Below are 12500 nucleotides of genomic sequence, written 5' to 3'. Positions count from 1 at the left end.
ATCGTTCAAGCCCGGCGGTCCGTGTACGTCGCTGGCATTCAATTGCTATTCTGCGATGGGAAATCCAAAAACGAAAAAAGATTTTCGTTCGTTTTTCGGAAAACAAAAAACGAGAAACAAATTGTTATCTTTTTCTTGTTTGAGCATTACAGGCTGTAGATGGGAATTAATGAATGAAGATGGGAATAGGATCAGCCGGGCTGTTTTTTCATAACCAATTTTGCATTATTATTGTTCTATTTGACCCGTAAAAGAAGAGAAGTCTTTTTGCGTCTCTTTTCGTGTGCATAGACAGTCGTGTGTTTAAAAATGAGGCGAAAATTAGTCGGTGTTACAGATCTCGATGGGATCCTGTTAACTGGGGATAAACAATTAGTACGTCATCACGAGCAGGCAGGTTTACCTAATTTACTGCAGATGTGACTCCGATTCTAAAAATGGTAACGTTAAAGGGACACTTCACCGATTAGCATTAAGCTTTGTATCTTTAGAAAACCAGTCATGTTTTGAATGGTCATGCATCATTCCCTCAGTTTGCCTTGAGATGGGAGAAATACGGATTTCAATGAAACCCATGAATAGGACTTCCTGCTTTCAATGATATAAAATGATGATTTTTACATCATTGAAAGCAGGAAGTCCAACATTGAAATCCGTATTTCTCCCATCTCAAGGCAAACTGAGGGAATGATGCACTACCAACCAATTCAAAAACATGACTGGTTTTCTAAAGATACAAAGCTTAATGCTAATCGGTGAAGTGTCCCTTTAACCACACTAACTTTGCACCTACTTCTGTGCAATGAAGATGTGGGTTTCCACGAAAATGTACCCTTAATTTGTGTCCATGACAAATAAAACGATACAGGCCTAAGTAAACCTTTTTTTTACTGTCCATAAACAAAAGCCAACATGAGTCTTTGGCAAAAAAAACCCACTCTCTAGATTGAACCTGCGCCTCTCTGATGTGTAGGAGAGGGAGACTGACGCGCTACCAACATGCTACTAATCACAGATAATACTTTTCGGAGTACTTAGAGACTTCACTCATAGGCAACGTTGCCATGTTAATTTGGGATAGAAGCCTTTCACAGAGTATACATGTTTCCCGCAAACGCAACAACGCTGCATTGCATTATCTTGATGGTAAGATGGGAGAGTCCAACTCTTCCAAAGACGAAAACAAGTGCTGAAAAAGTTGCCTCCCTGTAGAGACACACACACACACACACACACACACACACACACACACACACACACACACACACACACACATACACACAGATACAAACATACCGCAGGAAGCTTCAGCTTGTGTTAGGAGGCTACGTGCCTCATCAGTGTGCCTGATAGCTGCAATGTGCACAGGGAGAGAGCACACAGGGTTTGGTTTGATCTGGTGCAAAATCAACGTGCATGATTTTACCTGAGGTGATGCAAAACCCGTTTCTAAGGTAACAGCAGCTGGAGTTGCGGCCAGTGACTGCTGTTGTCATACAGCAGTTGTAGCTTCAGCTAAAGATAAGAGTCGGTGAGCCTTTATGACAGTAAACTCCCTGATTATTTTAATTAGTTTCTAACTTTGACAGGAAACAGAATCACAATTATGCAGCCTCCAACTGAGCGGAAAGTTCTCAGCGGATGCGGACTCAGACAGGAAGCTGGTCCAACCCTGCCCTGGGCCCGACCTTTGACCTGGTCATGTTCGGTTTAACATACCGGTAAGAGAAGACACACACACACACACACACACACACCTTAGGCCCGTTAGGTTGTGCTCCTGCAGTTGCCCAGTCCTGAGGTCGCTGGCCCATGGCGTCGTGAAGGCGGAGGTCTCCACCCGCGTCCAGGAGCGTGCTCAGTAGCCTCGCATTGCAGGAGAACGCCACCGCATGCACGGGAGTGCTCCGGTCATGACAGCGACTACACAACAGAGCGCAACATGACATCACACATGATGTCACGGAACTGAGCGTGGGGTTATACTGTGTGGGTGGGGTTATACTGTATAATGGAGTGTGGGTGGTGTTATGCGATGGAGTGTGGCTTAGATATAATGAGTGGTGTTATATAATGGGGTGTGACTTGGACAATGTGTGTGTGTGTGTGTGTGTGTGTGTCTTACTGGTTGGGATCGGCTCCATACTGCAGCAGCAGTTCAGCGGCACCGGTCAGTCCTACCAGGCACGCGCAGAACAGAGACGACTGGCCCAGATCATTCACACAGTCCACATACACACCTGCAACACACACACACACACACACACACACACAACACAGGTCATTCACACAATCCACATACACACCTGCAACACACTATACACACACAACACAGGTCATTCACAATCCACATACATGTACACACCTGCAACACACACACACACACACACACACACCAGTGGCGGCTGGTGGTTTTAGAATTAACGGAGGAAGGTGTGTGCGCAGGGGGGTGTCTTTCAGAGAGGGATGTTGTTAAGCCCACATTATGGTTATGGATACGATTTCAGGGTATCTGCACATTTTTTATCAACAAATTTAATGACTTTTAAGACCTTTTTAAGACCTCTAAGAATAAAAATTAAGACCATTACCACGGCAAAAATATATATATATAAAGTACGCTCTAGGCTGTTCAGTTTACCAAAGCACATTTGTATTTGAGTGACAGTGCAAATAGTGCACGTCAGGCAACTTGCCTTCTCAATAAAAAATCATTCACATTATATAATCATTCAAACTAAATAACCCCCCCTCCCCCATTTTTTCCCCCCTTTACTTTCTATATACTGAAATTTCTGATATTCATGACTGCACACTTTATGATTATATAGCCTACTATTTGTATTACAACTCTAGGCCTAACTCTTTAATTCAGCTGTCTGATTGATGCCTCAACATATTGTAAACGAAGTAGCATAGTTGGCTAGCTTATCATAGTCTACTGGTTGGACTGTTCAGTTTCCCCCACATGTGTTTAAGTTTCAAGGTAGGCTGATACTTTTTCTCCTTGGGACAGGTCCTTTTAGTCTTGGAGTTAGAAAACATTGGTGATGAGATGATCACTCAACTTGAATGCAAGAGTTTTAATAAAATGTGTAGCATGCTATGATGCTAACCGGATTTCATAATAATTTAGCTAGTCGTCATTGCTTTCAGGATTGTGAATGTTTTATTTGGATTAAATGTGCATGTCGAGGGGTGGGTGTCCATTGAGCGCGCACGAGAGAGAGAGAGAGAGAGAGAGAGGGCCAAGCCAAGGAGGTTTACTTCTATATTGTTTGGTAAAGTTGCACGCATAGTCTACAATGAAAACAGGCGAAAGAAATGTATGCTCTCCTCTCACCCGAAAAGCGTCAGGTGCACCATTGCAACCTTGAATATTTTTCAGTCGCATTCTTAAAAATCTTGGCTCGCGTCTGCCACTCTGAAACACTACCTCCGTCTGTAGGAACGCACACGCTACTTTTTACTGTGTTGTTATATTGTAACACCCACAATATTTGAGTCTACATTCCAGTGGCGGTTTTAGGTACGGGCGAACCGGGCGGTCGCCCGGGGCGGCATCTTGTATGGGGCGGCACGAGCGCTTAACCCTATGAGCCCGACTGACGCAAAGTGCGTCAAAAAACACTCATGGGGGCGCTCGTGGAGGATCTCGCCTGGGGAGTAATTCAGTCTAGAACCGCCACTGCTACATTCGCAAAGCTGACGAAACGGACTCGGCACGACATGAAATTTAAGACCTCCTCATCGGAAATTCTAGAATTCAAGACATTTTAAGACCTTGAAAATCCAAAAAAATAAATAAGACTTTTTAAGACTTTTTAAGGACCCGCGGGGACCCTGGATTTAATGCCTACACTAAGTAAGTAAATTGGAATTAATAAATATTTTACAATATTATTTTACAATTATTTGTACCCCAGCTTGTTAGTATACTTTTAGTATCCTGTACTGTTTTATACCCCTCTACTGCAAGACGTAATTCATGCACTGAAAATGTGCAAGGGCTTTTATTTTGATATTTCTTATAGTTTTCAGCCGATTGGTAACGTGAATTGTGAGCAGCTGGGTAGAAGTGTCAAACTTCTAAAGCAAAGGATTCAGGCTCTACTTTGATGCCCCCAAACCAGTTGTACAATCATCACAACACAGGTCATTCACACAGTCCACATGCACACCTGCAATACACTGCGCGTGCGCGCACACACACACACACACACACACACACACACACACACACACACACACACACACACACACACACACACACACACACACACACACACACACACACACACACACACACACACACAGGTGATTCATACAGTCCACATGCACACCTGCAATAATATACAGCACACAGGTCATTCACATAGTCAACACACAACACAGGTCATTCACACAGTCCACAGCACAGGTCATTCACAAACAATATACAACACCTATTCACACATACAATATTCAACATTTTATATTACTGTAACAGATACCTTACAACCACATAAGCTACAATACATATCATTCACAGAGACTTCAATGACAATAGCCACACCCACAGCTGCTACAGTATTTCACACAAATTAATCACCGACCGACCCTTGCAGCTCCGCGTATGTACCTTTCTTGAGGAGTTTCTCCATCTTGTTGACGTTTCGCTCCAGTGTGCAGCGGTGCAGGTCTGCCTTGGGTCCCGCCTGCCTCACGACACCCAGCCTCACCGGGCACGGAAGGGACAATGTCGCCGCCATGCCTCTCACACACACACACACACACACACACACACACACACCAGTCACAAACACACACAGGTCACAGGGCTACACCTCCTGAAGTGGACAAAATGTTATCCAATACAAAGGTTAGTTGTTGATACTGAATCCGTTGGTAAAACTAAGTCAGTTTAAAATACTATGAAGATAATTATGTTATAGAATAGATAGACTAAGCTTCAATATATTACTGACACATAAAAAGAGTTGCCACAACGACGATAACGGTTAGCTCTAGCAACATAACATTTTCTCTGCTATTCTCCTGTGACATAATTCTAATGTTAGGTTATCCTATTTTAGCTGTGTGAGGTAACATTACTCTGGTGATATTAGGTTAATGATTAAACAGCATGAGATTCGTAATGATGTACATGCTGTGCCTTTATTTGCAATACATATTTAGATTTATTTGCTAGCTCTAATGTTTCTTTCTTGGTTGCGCTTTTTCTGCTAGCTGCTAACTTTTAGCTAGGCTAGCGATGGCTCAGGCTAGGTTGACAATGTAACTGCACGAATTAACCTCACTGGCTTTATATTTAGCAGCTTGTAATGTGTATACAGAATATGTTTCGTTTCTTACACATTTTAAATCGACCATTAAGTTACTGACCATGGCAAATCACGGGTATATCACAGCATAACTTACTGTTGGTATGCTACTTGTGTCATCTTCAGTGCTGTACTGCACGTGAGCAACTCCATCAATGATTACATCACTGTCATCACTGAGGGGCAGAACGTTCCATCATCCCATCATCCCATCCAAAGTATCAGATGAGCTTCTGGGAGGTAACCAAGGGGGCAGCGAACGTTCTGAGAGTGTAGACAGTATGGCGGCCGCCATGCTAACGAGAAGACCGTGGCTAGCTGGCCATTCCATTGAATCCTATGGGGCGTAAGCGCCACTTTGACATCAAATTACGTTAGAGCTGAAGCGTTGTAAGCCTTTATATGAACATTTTCTATTGTCGGGGTACATACTACATTGTGAAATTGACATAATAATCTCGTAACGGTCTTATCGGCTGAGTAATTAACGTTTTTCCGAAGTCAATGCTAAAGTGTTAAAGGCGCATGCGTCCAGCGAGAGTAAAGCGTCGCCATAGGTCAGACTCGGTCAGACTACGTGCCTACGTCACATGTACGACAACTGAGCCTGCGCAGGAGACCTATGACGGAATAAGAAGACCTAAAAAAACCGTTGAAATTTGCTTCCTCGGTCTCTGCTGCCGTCTACGTGATAGCTCTGTCCATATCTTTTACTGTCTATGGAGGTAACCTGGACATTATTTTCACTGTCACTTAAGTTAACCCTCTATTGCATGATATGTAAAACAATGAAGAAAACTATTACTATTACTGGTATTTTATTTTTTTTATGACTGGTCTGTCATAGTTTACAAGGTTGGTTTACAAGCATTCTGTTGGCTTTTCATACTCAAAATGAGCATTTTTTCATTGGTGTATTATTTCTGTGCCTGAGAAAATTAAGGGTATTACCCTGAAACAACACTATGCAATAGAGGGCTAATGTTATTGTGTGTGTGGTAGGCCTACATAATGTAAGACAACCACATGGTGCTGACACATGTCTTTTTTAATGTAATCACACAAGGAGAATGAATTTGCGTGATGTTTTTCAGCACCTCTCAAGTCTCAAGCATTTCATTTTAGTCTGCAGTTGTCCATTAGGCATATGACCAATAAACTTGAACATGAAAGTGAACTAATGAGTAAACATTACTCAACCCATCCCTTTGTCCTTATATGCATATATAAAATAAGATACTTAATTTACTATCTGATATCTACATTGTGAGTGTCCCATGAGAATACTATTATATCAGGTCACATCTGACTCACAGACATGAGCATTTTCAGACATTGGGGATTCAACTTTTCTGTTCTTTTGGCATGATGGCACATGCAGGCCTGGACGCACACATGCAGGCTTAGGTGTGAAGCTTGCTGTGTCCATTTAAACGTGCAAATCACTGTAATTGTAGGATTTGTATGATTATGGTGAAGGTGAGAGATTTAATTGTGCGAGCCAATGAATAGTAGACCCCGGAGAAAAATAGGCATGATTCAGAATCAGTTGTAACAATCTTACTACACATGCAAACGGGCCATTTAAAGGGAATTACAACAGTCTAGTTCGGAGATAACCATGCCTGAACAAGAAGTTGTGCAAAATCGTGTGTCAGATAAGCACCTATGTACAACTAAGGCTGCGTGTTTCCCCTAAAAAAAATTCTCCTTCAGCAGATCTTGGATTAGTTTGAAGTTTGTTAGAAATTGAAGGTCATATTAGCACTTGGAGCAACTGCTTCCTGGAGTTCGTGCCAAAGATAGAGAGCAGGACGTCTGAAATAGGCTAGACTCGGATCCTAGAACGCTCAAGGGCTGGAGGAAAACCCAGATAACGCGAAAGATACAAACTAGAAATGCAATTCCAAGGAATTACCAGTGCATGAAAATGCAAAAATAGATAGATAATGTAGATAAGGTTACTAAGGTGTAGCTAGGGTAAACATGGTGGTTGCATAGTTTACAGAGAGTTGATAGTGTGAAGGTAGACAGTTTAAAGCTGAAACATTCCCAGTTCTAACTTAACTAATGATTACTATTCATGTTAAAATGTTAACTATGGTAACAATGATAACCAGGTTGATTGGTTAACTTAGCTACTGATTTCATGCAGTAATGGTAAAAATGTTAACTATGCTAACTATGCTCACAGTGTTAACCAGGTTGATTAGCTAACTTAGCTAATGATTTCTAGCAGTTATGCTAAACATGCTAACTATGCTAGCAATGCTAACTATGGTAACAATGCTAACTTAAACTAACAATGCTAACCAGGTTGATTAGCTAACTTAACTGATGATTTCTAGCAATAATGCTAAAAATGCTAACAATGCTAAAATTGCTAACAATGCTAACCAGGTTGATTAGCTAACTTAGTTGATGTTTTTTGCAGTTATGCTAAAAATGCTAACTATGTTAACTATGCTAACCATGCTAACTTGCTAGTGAGGACTTTTATTTTGAAACATTTGTTGCTAGGGTATCCATGGTGGCCACTATCAGGAAACAAGAAGTTACTGCAGTATAATCATGTTGGTTGCTATGGAAACGGTCATAAACACTTAATTTTAATGGTTGATATATTGGTTGCTAGGTACATGGAGTTTTCGTGTAGTTGACTGGAGGCATAGTTCTAGTTGATAACTGACAGTTGGAATGGTTGAACAGTTAAATAGTTGAGTAGTTACAATGGTTAAATGATTTAATAGTGTATTATTGCAGTGAGGACCTTTATTTTGAAACAGTTGTGGACAAAGGAAGTAGTGAAACAGGATCTGTAGTCTTAATGAGATTGTATGCTTAAAGCCTGAGACAGAAGGTGCCTCTCATATAGTGTTTACGCGTCCTCTCTCGCTCCTCGATCCTCACTGATCTTTCTTTATGTAGATCATTGAGGATCGAGGAGCGAGGGAGGGCATATAAACGCTGCTTGAGAGGCACCCACAGTAAATACTTTAAAAGTTGTATGTAGATAGTCTAATTAATGTTGATAGATAGAATGTTTAATGGATGTTGATAGGCAGATTGTTTAATAGATATTGATTGACAGTTTAATGGGTGGATGAGTGAATGGTCTGAAGAAGATGAATGGATAGAGGGTTGGATGGAATGTGCCTTATATTCTTGTTAAGAGAGACGCTGATACAGCTCTCTGAGAGTTGTTGATACAGGTGTAATCAATTTGACTGGCTAGTCTTAAGAGAGCCAGAGTGTACGCTTAAAGCCTGAGACAGAGTAAATCATTTAAAAGTTGAATGTAGCTAGTCTAATTAATGTTGATAGACAGAGAGTTTAAAGGAATAGTTCGGAATTTTGGACATAGGACCTCATTTCCAACTTCACCGAGGTGATATAGGTCGGTGGAGACCGTTTTTATCGCGTTTAGCCCCTTCCTTCAGTTGCAGCGTCCCCCTTTGCTAACGCTGGTTTTGAGCTAACACATTTCTACGGTAACATCAGTCTGACATCAACAACAGTCGTACTCACTCCACCGCACACCCGAGACAAGTCAATTAAATCGTCGGACTATCGATATACATGTCCGTGTCGATAGAATAATTTTAGAAATAAAACTAACCTTGCAACTCAATGATTTATTACATTTTGAGGGACTAGTTTCTCAATATCAATCCGCCACTGCCATACAGGGAACAAAGTAGGCTATTGCAATGCGATGCAAGGTTCGTTTTATTTCTAACATGGTTCTATCAACACTAGGCATGTGCATCGGTAGTCTGACGTTAAAATGTATTTGTTTCGGGTGTTCTGTGGAGTGTTTTCAGTGGCAGGCTGGATGTTACCGTTGACTTGCGTTATCTTGGCACCAGATTAGCACGAGATGAACGCTGCAACTCATAGGAAGGGCAGAAATTCACTGAAAATGGTCTTCACCGACCTATATCACCCAGACTGAGTTGGAAATGAGGTCCTATGTCCAAAATTCCGAACTATTGCTTTAATGGATGTTGATAAACAGTTTAATGGGTGGATGAGTGAATGGTCTGAAGAAGATGAATGGATAGAAAGTTGGATGGAATGTGCCTTATATTCTTGTAGAATGGAGAGACACAGCTCTCTACTGAGAGAGTAGTGGATACAGATACAGGTGTAATCAATTTAACTGGCTAGTCTTAAGAGAGCCAGGCCTGAGACAGAGTAGATTGTTTCAAAGTTGAATGTAGATCGTCTAATTGATGTTGATAGGCAAACTGTTTAGAATGGGTGGATGAGTGAATGGTTTGAAGAAGATGAATGGATAGAAAGTTGGATGGAATTAGGAAGACTTATGTTGATACCGTTGATACAGGGGAACAGAAAATGTAGTCTCAAGAGAGCCAGTTTAAAGCCTGAGAGAGAGAGAGAGAGACAGAGAGAGAGAGAGAGCTGCTGCACCTGGACTGGCCACCTGGCGTAACATTCTAATTGCTGCCGTGATGTCATAATGAGCAATGTTAAGTCTATGGGGAAATGTTTAATAGTTTTTAATTTACAGTTTAAAAAGTATAAAAGTTACAAAGTTGAAAAATATATTGCACAGGTCTCCTTAGTAAGACCTACGTAACAAAGTTTGAATCAAGTTTCTACGTTAAACGGTTCAAGCTGAATTGCGAGCGTTAGAAGAAGTTGGAATAATAAGAAACCTAGGAAGAACAGTACAGTGCATTTTCATGCACTGTAATAACTTACCGTTGGCCTGTTTCACTTGTAATACAGGCTTTCACCACACAGCGGCAGCAACAGCAAATGTTTCGTTAAGTGTGTGCCAAGAAAATATTACATTGGCTTGCGCATACACACTCAAACACACGTACGCTACGAAATGTAAAGAACAAATGAGTGCATATTTATATACAGGAATTAAAAAGAGGCAGAAGAAGGCCAACATACTGTGAGGACTTTTTAATAATCAGATTTCTTTGGCAATATAGTGACGACACTTCCGGTTTCCAGGGAGGCGGGTCTTTTACTGTCTATGGTCAAAACAGAAGTGGCATTTTCAAAATCGCAATCACAAGCGGCAAGTGTCTCGAAGTGTCAAAAAGACAGATCTTACAAGATACACATGTGCTTCAACAAGCCTCCCGACAACCATTTCGGAAAACTGTCATGTCAATTATGATAGCTTGACAAGAGTCAAGCCTGAAGAGGGGAAAGTTACTGAAGTTTGCTAGCTAGCTGGAAGCCTATCCTTTACTGTCTATGCTGGAAACACAAAGAGTCGAAAGATAGTTAAGGACTATCCCTATCTACTTGAATGATTGTGCATTGATGTGTCAGGATGCATAGGACCATTGCAAGCTTGCCGTTTGCTCCCTCGGTGAAGATGAAACTCACAAGGGCAGGGTTCGACACTTGTGCAGACCTGAAAGATTTGCGACCACTCCAACTCTGCAAAGGTAAAGTATCAACTTTACCATTCACCTAGCCTGGCATAGCCATACGTAAGCTTCCGCTCAATTTTCATTTCCCTACGAGCCGAGGGTTTGGTATGACCAGGCTACCATTCACCTAACTTCAAGCAGAAATGCTACAGTGGTTTGCCAGTCTTGCGTTAGTGCCGCGTGTAGCATCTGAGGTCGCGGAACTGTTCGCCATGCACTACAAGTCCATGATGACAACTCGAGGTGAGTGATCCTGCGCTACCTTGCGGAGGATCGCATGTGGTAGTTGGGTCATGTGCGTAATATGGGGGTGTTATGATGATGTGGTACTCATTGACTGTATAATTAGGTGGCACTATGTTGTGCTGAAGCGAATGTCTTCTTATTGTGGAGTTGTATTGCGTTATGATCTAGTGTTCACGAGGTCATGTGATTATGATAGGCTTATGTGATGATGATGTGTTATGAAATGACCTTACTGTGCTGTAGCTGACCCTAGGCAGATATGGGTCAGGCCCTTGAGTCGTGGAGCTGCTCGAGGTTTCCTTCTAGTTTTTCCTTTCCCCTGTTACTCATAGGCTCTCTTTGAATTTTTAGCATTCTGTACAGCGCCATGAGACGTGTGTAATGTTTTGGCGATCTTTAAGTGAAATTAAATTGAAATTGTTACAGTTGCAGTGATCATCTGTTTGCGTTATGTTGTGATGATGTATTATAGCATTATGTTGTGATGATTGTGATCACTTGTTTACATTATGTTATGGTGATGTGTTATTGCGTTATGTTGTTATGATGTCTTATATTGCGTTATGTTGTGATGTGTGATTGCATTATGTTGTAATGACATTTTATTGCGTTATGTTGTTATAATGTATTATTGCATTATGTCGTGATGTGTTATTGCGTTATGTTGTAATGTGTTATTGCGTTATGTTGTGATGACGTGTTATTGTGTTATGTTGTGATGTGTGATTAAGTTATGTTGTAATGACATGTTATTGCATTATGTTGTGATGTGTTATTGCGTTATGTTGTGATGACGTGTTATTGCATTATGTTGTGGTGTTGTGTTTGCGTTATGTTGTGATGACAAGTTCTTGTGTTGTGTGTTGTGTGCAGAAGCAGGCGTCTCCCAGGAGGAGGCACTAGAGGTGCTGCAGACTTTGCGCTCTGATGATGGAGTGGGTGTGGTAAGCCACGTGGGCGTGGCCAGTGTGGTGAGGGGCGGGCTCACTGCGCTGCAGCTTCTGCAGAAGGAGCACGCTCTGGGTGACATCATCACCTTCTGCTCCGCCCTAGACTCTGCCCTCGGGGGAGGGGTTCCCGTCGGGAAGACCACGGAGGTGTGTGGAGCCCCTGGGGTGGGGAAGACGCAACTATGGTGAGTGTGTGTGTGTGTGTGTGTGTGTGTGTGTGTGTGTGTGTGTGTGTGTGTGTGTGTGTGTGTGTGTGTGTGTGTGTGTGTGTGTGTGTGTGTGGAGCCCCTGGGGTGGGGAAGACGCAACTATGGTGAGTGTGTGTGTGTGTGTGTGTGTGTGTGTGTGTGGAGCCCCTGGGGTGGGGAAGACGCAACTATGGTGAGTGTGTGTGTGTGTGTGTGTGTGTGTGTGTGTGTGTGTGTGTGTGTATGTGTGGAGGCCCTGGGGCCTAAAACTCAAGACAAGCAAAAACCTATTTGCGAACGTTTGCCTATGTTTGGGAATTTGAACGATGTGTGTGAGGTTAAATCTCTTCCTCATATCTTCATCCCTGT

At 42.0% G+C, this 12500-nt stretch overlaps 2 protein-coding genes across 3 annotated transcripts in view; one reads left to right on the top strand and one right to left on the bottom strand.

Moving 5' to 3' along the window:
• The window catches only part of LOC134080893 (inactive serine/threonine-protein kinase TEX14-like), an 8886-nt gene extending 3399 nt beyond the window's left edge, over positions 1 to 5487 (bottom strand). The window contains exons 1-4 of the mRNA XM_062537507.1: positions 5422 to 5487; positions 4622 to 4829; positions 2126 to 2240; positions 1758 to 1923 (exon numbers count right to left, since the gene is read on the bottom strand). Of these exons, the coding sequence (XP_062393491.1) occupies positions 1758 to 1923; positions 2126 to 2240; positions 4622 to 4751 (411 nt within the window). The 5' untranslated portion in view covers positions 4752 to 4829; positions 5422 to 5487. The remainder of the gene's footprint in view (positions 1 to 1757; positions 1924 to 2125; positions 2241 to 4621; positions 4830 to 5421) is intronic.
• A 4860-nt stretch (positions 5488 to 10347) lies between these two features.
• The window catches only part of rad51c (RAD51 paralog C), an 8475-nt gene continuing 6322 nt past the window's right edge, over positions 10348 to 12500 (top strand). For both annotated transcript variants that reach the window (XM_062535739.1, XM_062535737.1), the window contains exons 1-2: positions 10348 to 10762; positions 11867 to 12128. In XM_062535739.1, coding sequence (XP_062391723.1) covers positions 10645 to 10762; positions 11867 to 12128 — 380 coding nt within the window. In that variant the 5' untranslated portion in view covers positions 10348 to 10644. The remainder of the gene's footprint in view (positions 10763 to 11866; positions 12129 to 12500) is intronic.

Source organism: Sardina pilchardus, chromosome 5 (assembly GCF_963854185.1).
Source record: "Sardina pilchardus chromosome 5, fSarPil1.1, whole genome shotgun sequence".
NCBI lineage: Eukaryota > Metazoa > Chordata > Actinopteri > Clupeiformes > Clupeidae > Sardina > Sardina pilchardus.
This window is presented reverse-complemented; position numbering and strand designations above follow the sequence as displayed.